Source organism: Lissotriton vulgaris, chromosome 1_1 (genome assembly GCF_964263255.1).
Source record: "Lissotriton vulgaris chromosome 1_1, aLisVul1.2, whole genome shotgun sequence".
Taxonomy (NCBI): Eukaryota; Metazoa; Chordata; class Amphibia; order Caudata; family Salamandridae; genus Lissotriton; species Lissotriton vulgaris.
In genome coordinates, this window is record NC_141685.1 from 242,863,881 (window position 1) to 242,886,801 (window position 22,921).

Sequence of the window (22,921 nt, forward strand, 5' to 3'; positions counted from 1 at the left end):
ATAGGAACACAATGGAAAACTATACGATTTAAGGTTTCCTGACCCAGCCGGGAAAGGAATTTATTCTCAAGAAGCAATGTCCAATATGCAGTACAAAAATAACATGACACAAGCCTGTGCCATACCGAAAAAGGAAAAGGAAAATAGGAGTAGGGTGAAAGGGGTGTTTTTCAGGCAAAGGAAGGGAGCAAGGACAGGGCACTGTAGATAAATTCAAGATCAATAGCAGTGTCGCCTGGAGTGGAGTGTACACAATCTCATTTGACAATATTGTGAGTGTAAACCCACTCATGGGTGTCGACGTTTCGATCCCTATTGCTCAACTAGATGCATGGGATCATCATCAGGACTTTAACAATAAACAAAGCATGCCTGAATAAAATAAAGCCTCTGTTGTTCGAGGTAAGAAGCCTCACATTGGAGGTTTCCTGTACTTCTAGGTTATGGTGGAAGTAGTCGCGCCAGGCGCGGGGTTGTATGTCTTGGAGGTCCTTAATGGGGTCCAGTCACAATGTTAGTTTTGACAATTGAAAATATCCGTTGGGTCCCCCTTGTTTCTAAAAAACGCATGAGGAAGTCTTATATTCATCACAGACTTTCACCCTTTGCTCACGAGGCAGCACATACTTTATAAAAACATTAATTCACCAGAGGCGTTTATATAAAAGAGGGTTCCTTTATGCTCGGAAACACGAGCCTGAAATCATTCATGTTCCTTTTGTTATGTATCCAGATTTCTTTTCCATAAAGAAAAGGCTCCAGAAATGTGAAACTGTGAGTCGATGAGTCTTAATTCTAGCTCCTAACAGCAGCAATTCTTAACTGCTCAAGATTCAATCTTTACTTAAAAGTCAAGGCTTCAGAAACCTATTAAGAGCTAAACTTTTCAACATCTCTTTCTCATAGCAAGAATGTTGCCATCATGCACGAATTCTGCCCTTTCAACAATTAGGATTTGATTGAATGATGCTCTGGAAATAAGAAACCCACGAAATATATTTACACATAATTAATCTAACTTTGACTCATACATTGTTAGTGATGAGCTAGCAAATCTCCCAATGATCCAGCTCGATGTCGGACATGCGGAGAAGTGCTACTATGGTGGCTTCATTTACAGAAACATGCGACGATGGAAAAGAGTATCAATTCTTTTGCATCGGGGCTTGTGGAGTAGGGGAGCGGGTGCCATGCACTGCAAACATTAACTCAGAGTGACAGCTCACCTTTTCTTACTTTCAATTCTACTTTTGGATACAGTTCTCTGGCCGTTGTCACAGAACCAGCAATGTTGCAGAAAATGACCAAACACCACAGTCAGCTGTGACTATTCACCAGTGGGAGATTGTTTAATTGCCTGGATTGCGTAGGGATAGCTTTTAGCACTAATCCCTAAAGTTAGTTAAAAACTCCTTACTGGTTCAAGCATTGTTCATAGAGTCTATTTCAGCAAATAAAAACCAACACCGTGTCTATTATTTTAGTCCACACTGTTCTAAAAAGACATGCGCAATCATGAGAACAAACATTTTTATAATTCAAGAAATAGTTTTTTCTTCTTTTTTTGGAGGTTGGGTATTAGTTATTCAACTTTTCATCCTCTGGAATTAGAAAGTCCCACATAATTGCAATTTTATCTTCTGTAATTCGCTGATGGCTTTGTAGGCATGCTAATCGACTACAGTTCTTCACATATTCACTGCTCCTGAATTGCATTTCTCTGTGTGTGTTTGCTTATGTCTTTGGAGATCTGATAACTGACAAAAGCTTTTCACACATTCATTGCAATGGTATTGCTTTTCCTCTGTATGTGTTTGCTGATGTCTTTGGAGATGTGATAACCTACTAAAACTCTTAACAAGTGCAATGGTATGGTTTTTCCCCTGTGTGTGTTCGCTGATGTACTTGGAGGTGAGATAACTGACTAAAGCTCTTCACACATTCATTGCAATGGTATGGTTTATCCTGTGTGTGTGTTCGCTGATGTACTTGGAGGTGGGATAACCTACTAAAGCTCTTCACACATTCATTGCAATGGTATGGCTTTTCCCCTGTGTGTGCTCGCTGATGTCTTTGGAGGTGTGAGAATCGACTAAATTGCTTTGAACATTCACTACAATTGTATGGTTTTTCCCCTGTGTGTGTCTGATAATGTCTTTCAAGGTGTGTTAACCGAGTAAAGCTCTTCCCACATTCACTACAATTATATGGTTTTTCCCCTGTGTGTGTTTGCTGATGCCTTCGGAGAGCTGGTAACTGGCTAAAGCTCTTCATACATTCACTGCACTTAAACGGTTTTTCCCCTGTGTGTGTTAGCTGATGTCTTTGTAGGACAAATAACTGACAAAAACTCTTCACACATTCATTGCACTTGAATGGTTTTTCCCCTGTGTGAGTTCGTTGATGATTCCTTAATGCTGAAGACTGGCTAAAACTATTTCCACAATCACTACAATGATATGGTTTTTCCCCTGTGTGGGTTCGCTGATGACGTTCTAGAGTTGATAACTGGCTAAAGCTCTTCATACATTCACTGCACTTAAACGGTTTTTCCCCTGTGTGTGTTAGCTGATGTCTTTGTAGGACAAATAACTGGCTAAAGCTCTTCACACATTCATTGCACTTGAATGGTTTTTCCCCTGTGTGAGTTCGTTGATGATTCCTTAATGTTGAAGATTTGCTAAAACTACTTCCACAATCACTACAATGATATGGTTTTTCCCCTGTGTGTGTTCGCTGATGTCTTTGGAGGTGTGATAACAGACTAAAGCTCTTCATACATTCAGTACAATGGTATGGTTTTTCTCCAGTGTGTGTTTGCTGATGTCTTTGGAGGTGTGATAACAGGCTAAACCTCTGTACACATTCGCTGCATCTGAATGGCTTTTCCACTGTGTGTGTTTGCTGATGCTCTTTTAGGAGTGCTAAATGACTAAAACTTTGCACACATTCAGTGCAATAAAAAAATTCTTCTCTTGTATGAGTTGGCTGATGATGCTTCAATACTGATGACAAACTAAACATCTTACTGCATGTGTACGATTCTTCTTTCTTGGTTAGTACTTCTGGATTGGGGATATATGTGTCAACTTCACATGAATGTGCTTCCTGAAGAGCCAACATGGTTGATAAAGCACTTGTGTTATTCTCACATATCCTGTATGTGTTGGTATTTAGGACATTTGATTTCCAATTTAAAAGTAAAGTGCTTACTGGTAAGTAAAGTGGTTACTAAATATTTGCCACACTCAGAAAACGTGTCAGGCTTCTTCGCAAGAGATTGTGTCTTTAGATTGGATAACAGGTTTTTTAATGCTTAAAAGTAAAGACTGACCGCCTCCTCGTTATTACAAATTAAGACTGTACTATATATTTTAGCTAGCAGAAATTTGCTTTCCTATAGCCTTCACTTGTTTGTCTCCACCACGTGGTTGGTCAGTGTTGTTGCCTTAATAATCTACAGGTCATTTCTTAGTCTTGACTGCTTCTTCCAGATTAGTCAGCTCATGTTCAGATTCCTCTGTCGGTGACTGTACTTATGTTTTCCTGAATACTGGTGCTTGTTATTTTTGACAGTTGTTTTGCAGAGTTAAAGTATTATCTTCATTATTGATAATCTTGATGTGGATTCAAGTCTTTTTTCCTGTTGAATGTAAAGAGATTTCAAATTACTAAATACAAATGTAATGGAATATGAATACAGAGTATTTATCAGGTTGTAAAATACATTTTTTTATCATCTTTGAAACTTAGCAAGGTATATTTCACCATACACAAATATTTAACTAAGAGTTATGTTAAACACATCACATCTTACTTCAGAAAAGGAGGGGATTTACCAGTGTTCACAGAGTAACTTAGTAAAGAAAGTGCGACCAAGATTTCGACCCGATATAGACCTCACCGGAGGCCTCTCCCCCTGTACTCGGCCGACCCTCCGGGTCCCCGTCTAACATTGGTGGCCAGCGGCGCGATCCGAGCCAACGCATAATCGTACAGAGAGTAACTCACCCCACGACACACAGCCACCATGACGACAAAAGAGAGTGGAACAACGGAAAAATTCCAGATGGAAAAACTAGAAGAATACAGCCACAGAGAACTAAAACAATTCTGCATAGAACTGGGCATTGCTACCACAGGACTGAGCACGAAAGAGGACTTCAAACACGCCTTGGAATCTTGGGCGGAGACTGGTACGGCCGTACCCCAAAACCAAAGCCTCAAGACCATCGAAACAAGCACCGCTCCGACAGAAGAAAGAAGACCGGGTCTCTCACTGGAGGAGGCCCGAGAACGGGAGAAGAGCAGGCTCCACGAATTGGAACTGGCTCGACTTCGCTTAGATGGAGAACTCAAATTGGCGGAACAAAAAATAACTTTAGAACACTTACGGCTCTGAGAGGAGCGAGAAGAGAAACAGAGGCAGAGAGAGCTGGAAGAGAAAAAACTAGCCTACGAGCATGAGCGCAACTTGAAGGAACTAGAGATTCGGAGGCAGAACAAAGATCTCGGGGTCCCCGGGCACCCGAGCCCCCCTGTCACTACGGACCCCAAGGTCCACATCCCCAAGGATGTCGTCAGAGAATATTACCGGAACAATGATATCCAGCAATGGTTCAAAGCCTACGAAGTAGCCATGACCTCCCACCGGATCCCCCGGAGCGACTGGGGAGCCGGGTTATCGGGGAGGTTTGTCAACGAAGGGCGAGGCGCCCTGCTGCAACTCCCGGACCATCAGATGACGTCCTACGACCACATGAAAGCCGCCCTTCTCACTCGATACGGACTCACGCCCGAGATGTACCGCCAGAGGTTCCGCGACTGCAAACGGATCCCGGGTACAACTTTGGTGGAGTACGTGAACTTCTTTAGCCGAGCCTTCGAGAGGTGGATCAAGGGCAGCAAGGTGACCACTTACGAGTAGCTCTTTGACCTTATTGACCAATACCCCGCCCCCGGCCGGAAGAGGGAGCCCTCCGACGCGACCAGGTTTCCGCGCCAACGTTACCTGCCATCGGTGCCAGCGACCCGGCCACTACGCCAATGATCCCAACTGCCCGAAAAACCAGAGCCCTATGCCCCGCCAGGTCGCTGCCGCCGCCCTGGGAGAAGAGCAAACCCAAGAAGACACTGAAGAGTACGAGCCAGACCAGCCCGAGTGGGAACCAGCCGCCATGTCCCTGGTCTGCCTAGGGGAAAGAGACCTGATCCCGCGGGCACCCCTTCCCGCCAACACGCAGAAGTACAGCCAGTGGGTCACCATTAATGGACACCGGGCTGAAGCCCTCCGCGACACCGGGGCCAGTGTGACCGCAGTCCGCTGCCATCTGGTAACCCCGGACCAGATCTTACCAAACATCCTTTGCCCAGTACGGTCGGCCGACAACTCCGAAAGCCTGTGTCGGATGGCCTGCGTCCCCTTCGAGTGGGGAGGAGTATCCGGAATGCTAAAAGTGACTGTCCGCGACGATGCCCCCGTGGACTGCCTCCTGGGGAACGACCTCGAAAGTTCTCCCTGGTCAGGAGTCGAGCGAAGAGAGCACCTGGGGATGCTGGGCCTCCCTGAATGGGTCTGGGTAACGACCCGGTCCATGGCCGCCCGCGCCATCCCCAGTCCCGAAGAACCAGAATTGCCAGAGCCCCCTCCCCCGATCGTCCAAGAGGGAGCCACCCTGGAAGCCAGTTCTCCGGAGCACAGCGAAGAAGGACTCGATCGGCTCCAGGACCTTCCCGAACTGGCCCAGTGGCGTCAAGAGGGTGGCCCCACTCAGGAACAATTCCGACAGGAGCAGAGAACATGTCCCTCCCTCGAGGGACTCCGGCAGCAAGCCCTCGCCCAGAGCACAGGAGACACCTCGGGGGCCCACTGGATTTATTGGGACAATGACCTGCTCTACAGTGAGCAAAAGATTGCTGAGCTGGGGGCCAGCCGGGTGCTGGTGGTCCCCCTCCGCTTCAGAGACTTCCTCTTGAACCTAGCACACGATGTGCCTCTTGCCGGACACCTGGGGCAAGACAAAACGTACAGCCGCCCGAGTTTTCCCTCATCCCCAGGGTCACCCCCTGGTGCCTTCACGACGTGGACACCGGGGATAGCCCCCCGATTCGGCACAGGGCGTACCGAGTGCCGGATCGAGTGCGCGCCTGCCTCCAGAATGAAGTCTCCAAAATGCTGGCCCTGGGAGTGATCGAGCCATCTGACAGCCCCTGGGCCAGCCCAGTCGTGCTGGTCCCCAAGGCTGCCGCCCCGGGCGTTGCCCCCGGGCTCCGGTTCTACGTGGACTATCGGGGCCTGAACGCCGTTACCAGAACCGACGCTCACCCCATCCCCCGGGCGGATGAGCTGATTGACCGCATGGGGGCCGCCCGCTACCTGAGCATCTTCGATCTACCAGTGGGCTACTGGCAGATCGGCCTTACCCCAGGGGCCCAAGAGCGATCCGCCTTCTCTACCCCGGATGGCCACTACCACTTCAAGGTGATGCCATTCGGCATGAAAAACGCCCCAGCTACCTTCCAGAGACTCGTGAACCAGGTACTGGCGGGCCTCGAAGAATTCAGCGCCGCCTATCTGGACGACATTGCTGTGTACAGTCGCCACTGGGCAGACCACCTCCACCACCTCCGGGATGTCCTGCACGCCCACCGACAGGCCGGGCTCACCATCAAAGCCAGCAAATGCCAGATTGGCCAAGGGTCTGTGACCTACCTGGGACACCAAGTGGGGAGCAGTCTGGTGGCCCCCCTCCAGCTCAAGATGTTGCCATCCAGGCCTGGCAACCCCCGGTCACCCAAACCGAGGTCCGAGCCTTCTTGGGGCTCACCGGGTACTACCGGCGGTTTGTAAAAGACTATGGCAGCATTGTGGGGCCCCTCACAGAACTCACATCCAAGAAAAACCCCAAAACAGTCAACTGGACTCCGGACTGCCAAGCGGCCTTTGAGAAATTGAAGGCCGCCATATGCACCGCCCCCGTGCTCCAGGCCCCCGACTACAGCCGGGAATTCATAGTGCAGACGGACGCATCAGATCATGGCATTGGGGCTGTCCTCTCTCAACTCAACACCGAGGGAGTCGATCAGCCAGTGGCCTTCATCAGCCGACGCCTGCTGGCTCGAGAACAGCGCTGGAGCACTATCGAGCGGGAGGCCTTCGCCGTGGTATGGGCCCTCAAGAAGCTCCGGCCCTATCTCTTCGGTACCCACTTCTGGGTGCAAACAGATCACCGACCCCTGCAATGGCTGATGCAGATGCGGGGAGAGAACCCAAAACTGTTGCGCTGGTCCATCTCCCTGCAGGGGATGGACTTCACTGTGGAGCATCGTCCCGGCCAGGACCACGCCAACGCAGACGGCCTGTCACGCTTCTTCCGCCTCGGCGAGGAGAGTACCCAAGAGGATGGGTGACTCTCCCTGCCTTCAGCTGGGGGGGACGCATGTTGGACAGGCCTCGTGGAAGGCCCGCTCCCTCCCCGCATGACGAGGCCCGGACCCCTGCTCTCCCTGTATCCAAGACAAGAACCATCCCGGCAACCCATCAGGGCAACCCACGACCCGTCCACAACGGAACTCCAGCTCCCGAACACCCCAGTATCGGCTGGCCCGGGCCCCCGTCAGCACCACTGCCCCGGCCCAGCCGCCATCTTTGGACACTACATAACAAGGCCGCGTGGCCTCGGCTCGACCCCAACCCTGGGCCTGGCCAGGCCCCGACATCGAGGCACCACCATCCACCCAGGAGGTGAAGAGACCACTTGGCAGGTCAATGGGAGAAGGAGTGTCAATGGCTCCCCTCCACCAGGTATCGATCGCCCCCGGCCTCCCCGGGCGCTGGCTCCACCCCCCTGCTGGGTGTCTGGACTCCCTCATCCCGGACCTCCCGATCTCCAAGTGCGAGGGTCCGGACATCAAAGGAGACCAGACCTATAACTGGGGCAGCTCCAGAGCAGGAAGGAAGTTGTATCCTGGAGTCGAGAGACACCGAGACGAACTCATCCTTGGAGGCCTGCTGGCGCTGCCGCGGCCCTTTCTTGTGAACCATCTCCGAAGCCTGCTGGCGCTGCCGCAGCCCTCTTTAACGTGAACCATCGTCTTGGCCTGCTGGCGCTGCCGCGGCCTTTCTCGTCGTGAACCATCTTCGTAGCCTGCTGGCGCTGCCGCGGCCCTCCTCGTTGTGAACCATCGTCCTAGCCTGCTGGCGCTGCCGCGGCCCTCATCACCTCGAACCATCTTCGTAGCCTGCTGGCGCTGCCGCGGCCCTCATCACCTCGAACCATCTTCGTAGCCTGCTGGCGCTGTCGCGGCCCTCATCACCTCGAACCATCTTCGTAGCCAGCTGGCGCTGCCGTGGCCCATCTTTGCGGACCCCCAAGCTTGAGGATTGTGAGCTTCCCTCTTGCTGCTCCTGTACCGGACCGGTACTAAGACTGTCCCGCTACCCCTTTTCCCTACAGAGACTAGAATTGGCAGGATCCTCGTGTCCTGACCCCGCTGTATCGTTTATCACCTTGCCTCAAGATTCTTATATAAAGTGTGTTGACCTCATCCTTGTGTGGTGTCCATCTGTGGGGGGGAAGTTACTTGTCTGTACGATCGCCGGAGAAGGCCCTCACCGGAGGCCTCTCCCCCTGTACTCCGCCGACCCTCCGGGTCCCCGTCTAACATCCCCCAACTGATGTTAACCCTAGAGATGTGGCCAAACCGGATGAGGAGTCTAAGGATGGGGTTAAGGTTTTCGTATGGATTGCGCAGATACAGCGTAAGGTCATCAGCATATAGGGAGATTAAAAAACTCGCAGTTCTGGTTAGACCAGCGCGTGGTCCCGATAATGTTGCCCGATTTTGGCCGCCAGAGGTTCAATCGCTATGGTGAAGAGGAGGGGCGAGAGGAGGCATCATTGGCGGGTGCCCCTAGCTATTGTGAAGGGAGAAGATTGGACACCGTTGACCATGTCTCTAGCCTGCATGCCAGTGTATAACAAGTCTATCCCTGCCAGGAAGGGAGCAAGAAACCCCATGTGCTGCAAGACAAAAGCTAGGTAATCACACTCTAATGAGTCGAAAACCTTGGTGGCGTCAAGAAATATTGCCGCAGCGTTCATATCGGGATCAATTTCCTGCAGTACCGCAAACAAAGTACGAAGATTATAAGACGTGGCTCTATTTGGTACGAAGCCCGATTGATCTGAGAGTACAAGTCATAAGAGGGATGATGCGGTTAGCGATCAATTTTGCTAGTCTTTTGTCATCTACGTTAATTAATGAGAGGGGTCTATATGAGTCGCAGTATAGTGTAAGTTTGCCGGGTTTGGACAAGGAGATTATGAGCGCCTCGCGCATTGTGGGGGGAAGTATGCCTGTTTCACGTACCGCTTCAAATACATGTCGCAGTACAGAGATAAGTAAGTGGCGGAACGTTTTATAAAAGGCGGCTGGGAGGGCCTCTGGCCCCAGGTCCTTGCCTGATTTGAGTTGCATTATGGCGGAGATGATCTCCTCATCTTCGTGGTGTGCTAAGAGAAATTCCCTCTGTCCATTTACTAAAAAGGCTATTGCGGTGTCCTCAAAGAAGGGGGTGAAATCCACCAGGTGAGTTCTTTGTGTTTTCTAAAGGGCTTTGTAGAAGCTGTGAAAAGTTCCCACAATCTCAGAGGTGTTTCTTTGTAGTTGACCGTTTTGGTTTTCGATTTCAAGGACCATATTAGAGAAGCGGGGAGGGCGAATCAGAGAGGTGAACGCCTTCCCCGGTCGTTCGCCTTCTCCATATCAGCGTGCCTAGTGGTATTTCCCTCTAAATTTACATTCACCCTCAGCGGTCTCCTGATATTTGGTAAGTAAGTTTCTCAACTGAGCTTGTAGTTCTGGAGTGGGGGCGCCCTGCATCATAGTTTCCTTACTCTTGAGTTGTCTCCAGTTTGCGGAGCGTGGAGCGGATATCCTTCAGAAATCCCCGCTTTTTGCAATACAACTCCCTTGAATGGTGACTTTGAATCCTCCCATATTGAGGAGTATTGCTCGACCAAGTTTTCATTTTGGGGAAAGAAGTCAGTTATTTCTTGTTCTATTTTCTGTTTAAAAACTGGGTCCAGTTGGTTTTGTGGGTTCAAGCGCCAGGACAAAGGGTGAGTCGTTACGGGTGGGGGGGGGGGGGGGGGGGGGGGGTAAGGGTGATAAGTGCTGGGGAGTGGTCGGAATATGTGCGGGGAAGGTATGAAGCGTGTATGACCAAATAGTGAGACACCTGGTGAGGAGCCACCCATCTATTGTCACCAAGCATCGATCGGTTCATATTCCCAGACTATCGTTTTATGGGTATCATGTGCCTTGGAATAGTGATGCGTTGTGGGTGTGAGCGATCTAGTATGGGATCTAAGGTGACATTGAAAACTCCACACGATTTCACATAAGTAGACCCGGTATCTATGATCTTCCCCCGGAGCACCCAAAATAACTCTTGGTCATCAGTGTTTGGTACGTAGCAGGAGACAAAGTGATAGACTCTGGGGAGTGGTGTGGCGCCGCGGCCAGGGAGACTGATGCTGGACACTGGGGATCACGGTTCGATCCTCAGCTCCAGCAGCAGGGGTCTGCCCAGCACCATGCGACTCTGGGCAATAGCTCGCTTAATCTTCCCAACGGCCCCCAGCACTGAGATACTCCTTCGGGGTGATTTGTGCGCTATACAAGTACTGGATATACATTTACATTTTAACAGCCGGCCGCAGAGGATGTTGTAGCAGCGTTGCGAGTCTTCATAGGACCCTATAGGGGTGCAGGGGAGTGGGTGATTCGCCAGTATAGCTGTTCCTCGGGCGTAAGAGGAATATGAAGAAAATCGTGTATAATTTGCACATTGGAATGCAATGTGGTGGAGGCATTGGGGCTAAAGTGCGTTTCTTGGAGCATCGCGCAGTGAATATTATGACGGACCGTCAGCGATCGATTTGCCCTCTCACCAAGGACCGGCGAAAAGGCCTCCCTTCCAAACAGTGGTATGAGGAGGCGCTCAACATATTCTTCCATCTTACGGTGGCTGTCGATTCCGGCACGCCTAGAATACGTAGATTATTCCGCCGTGAGCGTGATTCTAAATCTTTGTTTTTGGTCGCTATCACCTTTAGGACCCTCTCCATTTCGAGTGTGCGATTTGCCGTGGTAGTGAAGGGGTCTTCGATATCAGAGACATGCCGATCCACCTCCGTCAAGCGATCATCATGTTTCTCAACTCTGTGAGTAAGTCCGTCCAGCCTGGCGTTCATGGAGTCCATTTTTGATTCAATTGAGGTCAGGCCAGGCTGCATCATTAATAACAGTTCTTTTAGATCCGATGTAGAGTTAGTCGGGGCGTCCGGTTGGTCCTCCTAATGCTCCGCCTGAGAGCGGGCAGACTTAATTTTCGGTTGGTGTCCGTCTGGTTTCCCCATGATGGTGGACTGGCAAGTTCGATAGAGTGATTGAGGTCCCAGAGGGGCTACCTGGTGATTGCAGTATTCGTTTTTGGCACTCGTTGGTTTCAGGGAATGGAATGACGTTGTGGTAGTCCTCCAATTTATTGACTCCAGTAGGGTGCTATCCATGTGCAGCGGGTCCTCCTCTGGTTCAGCGGGGTCCCGATTGTCTAACGTGTGCGAGGGTTGCGGGTAGCGCATTGATTCCAAGTGTTTCGCACTTTAGACGTGATCCAGATGGGGCACAGCTGTGCAGGGAATACTTTTCAGTGGGGGCAGGTGTCGTATTGTGGTTTATTACTGAGCTCCCTCGCCGCTCCTGCGACGAGAGGCAGGGCGGGATGGCGTCCTCTTCTCAAGTTGCCAAAAACAAAGTCAGCAGGGTATGGTCGTGAGTCTTCAGTTGCGCCCCATGGTGATGGCCTCACACTGCTGATTCCATGTTTCAACACACCGTATGCGAACGGTTGGAGAGCCGGTTCTGTGTATCCTATTTTCCAGGCCTCAATGGCGTCAGTTGCAACAGTCTTCGGGCCCCGCCACAAAACCCTCCGGCGGCACGTGCGTGTCCGAAGCGGGGGTGAGTCCCCTGCAAGATGAGGAAGGTACGAGGATGGCACGGGCCCGCGGGAGCACAATGGCGGGTCCTCCTTCCCTTCAGGATGGTTATCGAGGGTGTGTGCTATTGTTGTGGGCCTCAATACTAAATCCTCACCGCAGCGTAGCTGTGTTGCAGTGCAGGGATGTGGAATTCCTATAGCCCGACACCCAGGACATATTGTTTCGGGTCAAGGGCAACAAGTTTTCATTTGCATTTTGTCCTTGGGACAAGTAGGCCCAACCCCCTTCAGCACAAACCCTTTGGCTGCCAGTTTACAGCACTACATAATGTACCAGGGAAGGGCATTGCCTGGAGTTAAGGTAGTATTTGTGTCCATGTGTTAATGTTGTTCAAATATGTATTTATGGTTCATTAATGCAATGCCTTCATTATTAGGGTGAACGCTCTAAGTAAATGTTGTAAGCTCGGACTGCACTACCAATAGTGGTTCCAGTATAAAATGTGTACACACGTTTTTAAAGTTTAGCAATATTTGGCTATGTATATTGCTCTGTGAATGCTCTCACTAGAAGGAAATATTTGCAGAAGCTTAAAAGCAAGATTGATCATTCTTTGCTTTCAAATTAAAATATTCACAAAAAAAAGCAAGTAGGAAAAAAAGACATTACGCTGAACTATTGTAACATTTTTAGGTACCATTTTGTTGCATCATCATTTAGTAAAATGTGTTAATGCATGCTAGTATTTCCCAAAAATATTCATAATGGAAACATCAGTATAACCAGTTTCAATAAGATTATGGGAAACCAAAATAAACAAGCATTGGCAAAGCCAGTAGGTCTGAAATTGGTGGTCAGCCTTTTAGTTTTGTCAATGCACGACTAGTTTTGGCATAGTTTTTGTAAAACCTTATGGGTGTGGGAACTGCCGGGCCCTCACCATTATAACAAACATTGGCAAAAGCAAACATTATTTTTGGTCTCCAAAAGCACACATTGCCACAGTAGTTCCTGGCACTGAACAAAACTACTTTGTGTGCCGATATGCTCCTTGTGAAAGAGCAAAATGCTGTCACTCGCAGTGAAGCCAGCGACAGAGAGACTGAAGTTAAATAAACACAAAAGGTCATAGTTAACACCAGGTCTAATTAGAACCCTAATTATTAAAGGAAGTCTCAAAAGTGCACCCATGGTACATGTCCTTGCATTAAGTGCAGATATACAGTTTTCATGAATTCACAAGAATTACAGTAGTAGGCCAAAAAATAGTACTCATAGAAAATATTTTTTAACTGCATTTTAGCATGAGCAAATTTGCATGTGTAGATTTGCTCATACGAAAAACTGCGTGTTTGCTAGTTCACTTTCCCTCCAAACACTTTTTTCCGAAACCTGGAAGAAGTTTTACGTCTTCTATTGTCAGGAGTAAGTTTCCAATATTTCTCGGAAAAAAATAGAGAAGAGTTGGTGAAAACGCTTAAAACACGCATGTTACATCTATTCTGTAGTGGGAGGCGTAGGTGAGCAGGGCTTTTACCAGTGCCACGTAGGCACTGCCAGGACCTACAATACAACGTTATTCATTGGTTTCGGACACTACTTGGACAAAAACAGTCCTCAGAGAAGCTACCACGCCAGGTACACAGAAGCTGCATGGGTCTGCTGCAGGCTGCTGCAGTTTCTGGGTGCAGCTCAAGAGAGACAATTTAGCATTTTACATACTTGCAATGCTAAGGAAAGAAACAGTGCTGGAAAAATCATTGATAAGCCACTAGCTAATCTGTTTACCAGCGAGGACGAATAGTTCTGCGTCACAGACTGACACACTTCCTCGTCACACACCACTTCATGTACATACTCGGGGGAAGAGGGCAGATGTGTATGGACATTAAGGTCACCTTTACATAGCACCTAGTAGCCACTAATTGTGTGTGGAAGAACAGAGGAACGTCGATGATTACCCGCCCTCTGAACAGTTTTTTGCCACATCACAGATCGCAGATCCCCAGAAGCGGATTAACACCTTAGCAGCTATGGAACGTCCAGCTCCAGTGCTGGACGTTCCATTGCGCAGGTGCAATTCGAACGCTCAATGGCCGACGGCAGCACTCCTGAGGCAGTGGTGCCGTTGGCCGCCGAACGTGCGCAGCACCTAAGGTGTTAATGTGGCAGGGAATTTATCAACACAGGTAACCCTTCCTTCCTCCCCTATCACGAGCACCCTGGAAAGAGGTAGCTGGGAGTATCCTTGGTTCCCTATGTGTAGGATCTCTGCTGGATCTCTATATATTTTATCAAGGGCAAAACAGTTCCAGGCTTTGTTCCCTCCGGTTTCCTCATTAGCATGATGAGGGACACTAAAGACAGAGCATAGTTGAGTCTACGCAAGAGCAATTATTTCTAGTATTTACACTTTGTAAAAAGTTCACGTGACGCTGAACACTAGAGTGCTAAACTAGACTCCGGGGAGACAGTCCCTATTGTCTTCTTCTCTTATGCCAATGGTGTTTAGGGCGACCCCCTCATATTTTTTACATTGACTGATCATGCTAGCACCTCCGATTGGGGCCCGGTGGACAGTGCAAAGCCCCCATTTTGTGTCCACATTTAAAAGTTCGGCAATGCCACCCTCCAAAAAGGCTGACATTAGTACCTAAAGAGAGAAAGGACTAATTACTCTGCAGTAATTCACAGAAACAAACAGAAGACCACGATTCTTACTTTACTAAACAGAAACAGAGGACCAGCCATTGTAAAATTATCCTCATGGAAAGGGACAGAGGACTATTCCTGGAAAGGCTTGATACATGGAAAGAGAGATAGGACTACACACCCTGCTCTCAACTATAACTACATAATCAAGCAGCCATCTTGGAATGGCTCCTGCATCTGCTAACTAGAATCACTTTATCTGACCACAGGAGTGCCTCGCAACAGCACCTGGAACAAACACCTGGAAACTTTGGGAACAAGCTCGTTAACAAGAAAAACTCCATATTCACCACAACTCTAAATTAGCACTCTAAATTAGCACTAATCAAAATTATTAGCAATGTTACTTGTCCCAGGACATTATTTGTATTTTTCTTGTCCCCAGACATCGAATGGTTGGGAGCGTCTGACGCTGTGGCAGCCGTTCCTACCGGTCATAAAAACACAAGACTTCTGGCATAATTCTCACCCGGCGTTTTAACCTCATGATGGCACCTGTGAAGAAAAGGACCTGCTTTTTGAATGCCTCGCAGCAGATCCATGGGAACTTTTACCAAACTACCTACCCCCTACCCCTCCCCGCTCTACTCCTCTCCTTCCCCTAGTCCCCACCCTGTTTACCTGTGAAGTTCCAGCGTCATTTGAGAGTTAGCTGTTTTGTCTGATGCCCGATGGAGCTAATGTTTAGCTATAGGTGAGACAGGTCGGGGATTCCCTCCTTGGACGTCACCTACCCAGTCGGTCTTTAGCCAGACTTCCTTTTGTCTCTCCTGTCGTCTCTTCCTGCTTCCTACCTCTATTTATATCTTTCCTTCTCTACTCTCTAAATGTACTGAGACTGAACTATTTTGTCTGATGCCCGATGGAGCTACCTGGTTTAGGTATAGGGGAGATGGGCCGTTGATTCCCTCCTTGGTCGTCACCTACCCAGTCGGCCTTTTATACCGATTTCATTTCGTCTCTCCTTGTTCTCTCTTCCCCTAGCCTCCCTTTCTCACCTTCCCTTTTCCCTCCCCTCTACGCTACATTTATTTTGCCCTCCATGTTATTTAAATGTTTCCCATTGAGACCTAGCTATTTGGCCGAAGCCCGTGGAGCTACCTGATAGCTATAGAGGAGATGGGTTTTAGGACTTCCCCCTCGACCGTCACCTACCCAGCCGGTCTTTGGGCAGACTTTACTTCGTCTTTCTGCCGTATCTCCCTCCCATCCTGTTTTTCTGCGAACCTCTTCCCTCGACACTTGAGACCGTACTACTTTGTCTGATGCCCGATGGAGCTACCTGGTTTAGATATAGGGGAGATGGACCATGGATTCCCTCCTTGGTGGTCAACTACCCAGTCGGTCTTTAGACAGACTTCCTCTCGTCTCTACAGTTGTCTCTTCCCTTATCCCCACTTTCTCACCTCCCCTACCCCCCACTTTTTTTCTCTCTCCTTTCTCTCCTCTCCTAATGTATTGCTGATTGTTTGATGTAATGTGCAATTGTTGATCTTTTTCTGTTGTACTATTAAACCACATTGTTGCACTTCTTTTCGTCCCTCCTGTCGTCTCCTCCCTCTATTTATGTCTCTCCTTCTCCCCTCTCCCAATGTATTGAGACTGAACTTTTTTGTCTGATGCCCGATGGAGCTACCTGGTTTAGATATAGGGGAGATGAGCCGTGGATTCCCTCCTTGGTCATCACCTACCCAGTCGGTCTTTAGACAGACTTCTTTTCGTCTCTACGTATTGTCTCTTCCCTTATCCTCCCTTTCTCACCTCCCCTGCACCCTCCACTAGTTTTCTCTCTCCTTTCTTACCTCTCCTAATTGTAGTGCCTATTTTTTGGGGATTTATTGTGTAATTGTTGAACTTTTTCTGTTACATTGTTGATTTTCTGTTATCTTGTTTATTCTCATGTAAAGCGCTCTGATACCTCCGGGTCAAGCCAGCGCTATATAAAACTCTTTAAATAAATAAAATATCTATAGCATCTGCAAAATTTGGGTAACAAGAAGCCTTTACGTGAATGGAGAACGTAAAGTGAAAGTTACGGATTATTCAATTTAAAATGGAGTCTGTGTAATATATTTTGAATTGGCTGTGCGATTGGTGGATGGAGGGTCACGTCGCTCCAAAGGTTATGAAGTCACTCACTCGTGCTCTTGAGGCAAGGCACAGAGCCAGTCTGCACGCAACTATAGCTGCCTATGAGCATGTTGCAAAAATTCGACTGTTAACTAGATAAATGTGCATTCTGTCACTTAACATGACATTTAAAATTAACCTTTTGCCAGGCCCAAACCTTCCCTTTTTATACATATAAGTCACCCCTAAGGTAGGCCATGGACAACACAGAGTGTAGGGTGCAATAAAAGGTAGGAAATGTACTTCTAAGTTGTACATGTTCTGGTAGTGAAAACCTCTCAAATTCATTTTTTCGCGACAGAAAGGCCTAGGTGTCCCTTAGGATAACATTGTGATTACTGTATTACATTTTATACACGTAATGGCATACGTATCCACTTTCTCAGTGAGAACTGTGCAGTTGTTGGACAACACAAACGTTAAAATTGTGCCAGGTTGATTCAGTGCATGCCCTCAGGATATGTTGACCTATAATCCTGCTAGCTCAGAGTGCAACCATAAGTACCCATAAACCTAAGCTAACAAATGGATTGTGCAACGTCAGAACATGACAACCCTTACTCCCCAAGATATCGTGGTAACAGATCTAGAACCTTTTCACTCAGTCACTCGTGCATACTTAGAGAAATCAACGAGATATATATGCACAGCAATGATTATTAGACAGAAATAGGTGTGGGAAATTAGCATCACAAAAACAGTAAAAAGGCTTAAACAATTTCACTGTTGTGCTAAAGCAGTATATATGTGTTGAGTAAAGGTTACTCCTACTTTGCACTCTCTAACCTAGTTACCTAAGACAGGCGATTTGTCAAAAATCCCCACTTGATGATCTAACTCCCCATTACCTGAGAGTAAGTGTCTTCAGGGGCACGTCTTGGTCAAAAGTGGGACATCCCTCCTCGCAGAGGGTAAATAGAAATCAGTTGGACTGGAATTCCGGTAAGCAGTGACCTCTCAGCAACAGCAGAGTGCTCCTCTCATTTGAATACAGAATTGGTTATGTATATGTAATAAACAGCATCCATGCTACCATGCTGCGTCCCCAGTCAGGCTGTCATTGTTCAACCTCTTATGATCGATATGTCGACTAATGGACGATCAACAAACAAAAATATTTCCAACGTGAACTTTATCCCGTGTACAAATTATTCAAGGTATCGTGATAGTGTGCCTTCGAAGTTGAAAAGTAAGCAAATGTTGTTTCTAAGAACCATATCCTGCACACTCATGCAAGCAAATGTGTGTCGCAAGCAAATGTGTGTCAAAAGCCAATGTGTAAGACTCCCCGGTCCACCACAGTTGTTTGTGCTGGTTGAGTGGAGGGATTGCTTGAAGTCCTCTCTGAAGTATCCTGAAACTGTAATTTTCCAACCGTGACTTTCCCATAGAGTTGTACGGAACTAGCGTCTGTGTTCACACACTGCACCGGTCCTTCGTGGGCTTCCTGTGTCACTACTTTGGGTGGTTCCTTGGGGTCCCAGCGATTTTACCTGCTCTAGGCACTGTGTCTAGTGAAGTCGTTGTTGTTATACCATTTTATTAGAATATGGTTCGGTCTCCCCCTGGAGCCTGCTGTGTATTGTGCTATTTACTGTCGTTCTATTGATTAAGTATTGTGTGCCTTGTTTAGTAATAAATACATATATTTTATATACCTCTAGTGTGGTTCTCCTTTCATTTGATTATTCGGGAGGTTCTGATCTGGTAAAACAATCTGCTTTACATTCCTTCGAGACTTAGCCTGAAGGCTGCTCTCCACAGCTACTGTACTGTATTGTATTGTAGGGGTTATTTATAGAGCGCACTGTGACCAAAGTTGGTATTCTGGCGGTGAACTACTGTGTAAGATATAGCAGATGGAAAGCTAAACAGTGGCCACTAGTGGGGAAATAACCAGGTATTCAGTACCTTCCTGAATTTTTGTAAATTAATTTGAGAACGTAGGGAGGCTGGAAGTCTATTCCATCGCCGGGCCGCGTTAACCGTGAAGATGCATCCTCCTTGTCTAATTTTCTTATACCTGATCTCCTGGCCATAGTAGAGCGGAGGTTCCTGCCGGGGTGTACTTTCTTATTTTACTTTGAAGAAGTATTGGCCCTTTGTTATGTAATGCCCTATGAGCAATACATAGAGATTTGAAAACTATTCTCTGCTTGACAGGTAGCCAACGAAGCTCCTTCGAGCCTTCTGTGGCGGATAAATATCGGGTTTGTTCAGTGTCAATTTGGCAGTAATGGTCTGAATACGTTCTAACTTTCTTAGAAGGTAACTAGGGGCTCCTAGCAACAGGGCATTGCAGTAGTCTAGCCTACTTAGTATTATCCCTCTGGAGATCAAGGACCTTGCAGGTATGTCGAGCAGAAGGTATAGCTTCCTAAGAGCACGTATCAGAGCAAAACAGGTTCCGGCGATTTTGTTCACTTGGTTTTGTAAAGATAGTCCTTGGTTGATGGTCACACCCAGGTTTCGTACTGCCACAGGATTGCCCGAAGGCTTTTCCATGGGTAGCGCCCAGAAATTCGATGGTAGGGACATCGGAATTTTGTTGGAGGGGCAGCAGAGAAATTCTGTTTTATTTAGAACAAAACGGGGGAGAGATGGCTTGATAGCGGTTATACAGGCATGACTTTAGCCAGTTTAGCATTGCCCCCCCCCCCCCAACCCGCTGCTCAGAGCCTGGATATGAGAATGGGATGGTTAACCGCGCTGAACGTAGCTGATAGATCTAGGAGGACAAGGAACCGGTTGTCCATTATCGGTGGTCCTCCATAGTTCATCGGCTGCGCAGATAAGAGCAGTCTCGGTTCCATGACCAGGACAAAATCCAAATTGCTCCTCCTCAAGCCATGCACAGTCTTCTAGATTTTGTGTCAATAGTGAACTTATGTGCATTTCCAACATCTTTATAGGGAAAGGAAGAAGGGAGATAGGTCTAAAATTAGTCTGGTCGGCGGGGTCAGAGAGAGCTTTTTTCAACAATGATTTTATTATTGCTTTCTTCCAGCAGTCAGGTACCTTCTTCGTTTCCAGAGAATGATTGCAGAGTTGTCGAAGAGGGCATATAGAATTGACCATTATGCCCCATCGTTTCCCTTCTTCTGCCTGGTAGCCATTTGATTCAGACAGCACCCATTTTGTGTGTGTCATCCATTTTGTCTTCAGACCCACAAGCAAGATACCCTGCCTCTGGCACCCCCGTTCATTGACCACACATTTCTGTGGTTCTGCCAATTCTGGGAACCAGCAGCAGATAGTTCCTGTTTTAAGAAATAGTTCCTGTTCTTGACTGTAAGATACCCTGCACCTGGCATCTTAGTTCATTGACCACACATTCCTGTGGTTCTGCCAATTCTGGGAACCAGCAGCAGATAGTTCCTGTTTTAAGAAATAGTTCCTGTTCTTGACTGTAAGCCAGAGATAAAACCCCCCGGATGAGGAAGGGCCTTCAACTGAAAAGAGCAAGAACACATTTCAACATCACATGCACTCTCACGAGACATAGGACATGCCCATACCTTGACACATATTGTTTGAAATTACTGTTTGTCACTTCTGCTTGTCACCTCCTTTTTCTTTCTTTTGCCTACTGATTGGATATGTATAAATATTCTGCTGTGTGAATGAAGCTTTAGACTACTCCTGAACCCGTTTGGTGAAGGAGCTCTCCCTTAACTCGAGTTATTGAATAAACCCTTCTTTACTCGAACACCGCGGACTCCTCTCTTTACTTAATTTAAAGTATTAACTAATATAGAAATTCTAAGATAAGGTAATATTAATTATTTACCACATTTCTGGCGCCTGCCACCTCCTGACCTTTGACGGACTTCAAAGTGCACAGACGCGGGGAATTCCCGGCAACTCCCTCGAGGCGAAGAGGGGGACCGACTGCGGCCCGTCATCCACACGAGGCGGTGAGGTAGATTGCGGAACGTCCTGACCCAAAGCCCAACCCGTGAAGAAGACGAGTCCGAGGTCTTGTGAGCCCCGTCTTAAAAGCTGCACGCATTTCAAGATCAACAGGCCTTCTAGTCTGCTTCTCGGTGAGTACTGCTGAAAGTATAAAGATGGACCCACAACTTTTGTGGGTACGGTAAAGATATATGTTTGTTGTTTCTCATTTCTATTTCTAATAGAAAGTCTGCCATCATGCCTATTTTTTCGAAAATACGTAAGATGGGAACTAGAAAAAGTATTCTCGAGAGGGAGATTCCCCTCCCTCCTCGGGATACTCCAGGACATTTTATGTACACAAAACATGGTGTCAGTGCAATTATTTATTGTGATTTATGGGTAGATTATACTAAAGACCTAGAGCACAGATACAAATGGCCTGAAACAGGGACTTTTGACATGGAATGTATACTGAAATTAGAGGAACAGTTGTGGAATAAAAAGGGGGTCCGCCAGTCACAAAGTGATTCGGTGGAATTATGGAGAAAAGAAGCCCATAGGAGGCAACAGAAAGAATTACATAAAGTTGAAAAGGGTAAGAGAATGTCAGAACAGGCCAAGAATGAACAATTACAAGAAATAGGGAGAGAAATAGTTAGTGAAAGGAATGAAAGGGAACAGTCAGCCATTTCTACTGGTCTTTATCCTGTATTGCCATCTGCACCCGAACACATTAACATTGCACCACCTAAGACACAACCTACTGCCCCATTACCAGAAGATACCTTCACCAATTTCCTCTTAGACACCCCACCTCCATATGAGGTTCCAGTAATTCAGCCCCCTCTGCCACCGCCACCTCCTTCACAACAAGACACACTGCTTCTCTTCCCAGAGGAGGGTGCCGAAGGCCCGGACCCAAGTGAAAAGATTCTCGAATGCCCCTATGACCCGACCCCGAGCACCACTGGGAGGCGGGCCGAATAAGTAAAATACTTCATGATTCGTGGGAAGCAATAAAAAATTTACCAGCGATTGACACATTTCTTCAGGCGGCCTCGGAGTTTCTTCGTACTGGAGAGAACTCACAGGCCATTAACGCTATGACTTCAAGAAGATCGCACCCTGTAAAAATGCACATGTATAGGTACCTCCTTTGTTGTTTCATAAAACACATACAAGCAGAGGAAAAAAAATGTACCAGTTTCCCTTTTTAGGTTTCGCCTAAGTGAAAGCTGCGCACGCAGCTTTTTACGAAGGTGAAAACCTAATGAGAACAGTATGTGGCTTGGTCACAGCCTCTCTGTTCCATTGGCTAGCTCCATAAATGGAGGCTAGCCATTGGAACAGAGATCTGTCCGTCATGGCCGGACCAGATTCGTGGGCGTCCCGCGATTTCTTCCCTCTCCACCCTTTTCGCATCGTCATCGCGGCCGTGGGCGGGGTTTATTTTTTGTTTTTGTCCAGGTTTGTTTTGGCCATTCCGCGGCGGACCGCCAACGGAGGAAGCCTTCCCGACCCCCCTCCCGCTGTCCGTTCCCGCCCCCCCCCCTGTCCGTGTGCTTCATGTTTTTCCTGCGGCCAGGAGGATCAATACAGACGGAGCCTGAAGGGCTCTCAGAGCGCACATTACCGTGTATTCTACTGGCCCTGGCCGCCTGCACCGAATGCCACTGGCTGCAAAGTTTGCAAGGCCACTTGTCTGCACTGAGAGGAACGTACATCACTCATACAGGCCCCCCCTCCCGCTGTTCGTGTCCCCGTTCCCGCCCCCCCTCCCGCTGTCCGTTCCCGCCCCCTCCCGCTGTCTGTGTGCCTGCCCGCCCCCCTCCCGCTGTCCGTGTACCTGCCCGCCACCCTCCCGCTGGAAGAGCCTCCGGTTGTTTTAAAAGAAAATAGTCTTATAACGCATCTTGTGACTTTGATACTCATGTTATCTAGCCCTGAAGGATGAAAGGCTGAGTCGTCATGTGTGACTCCGCATCCCTAGGTCCGAGAAATCAAATGAGTATTTCGTGCTTGAAATAATTAAAGCTGAGAAAACAACTGGAAATGAAAAATTATGTGTATTAAGAACACTGCATTGGTCACGAACACGTCGGAATTATCAGGTATGTTTAGGCAATGCAGAGTGCATAGGGAATGCAGAGTGCAGAGTGCATAGGGAGTTC

At 47.9% G+C, this 22,921-nt stretch overlaps 1 protein-coding gene across 1 annotated transcript in view; it reads right to left on the reverse strand.

Annotated features, from left to right (window-relative positions):
• Window positions 1–238: 238 nt before the first annotated feature.
• Window positions 239–22,921, reverse strand: part of LOC147745363 (uncharacterized) — a 38,015-nt gene continuing 15,332 nt past the window's right edge. Inside the window, exon 2 of the mRNA XM_086952268.1 lies at window positions 239–3,643. Coding sequence (XP_086808394.1) covers window positions 1,855–3,123 — 1,269 coding nt within the window. The 5' untranslated portion in view covers window positions 3,124–3,643 and the 3' untranslated portion in view covers window positions 239–1,854. The remainder of the gene's footprint in view (window positions 3,644–22,921) is intronic.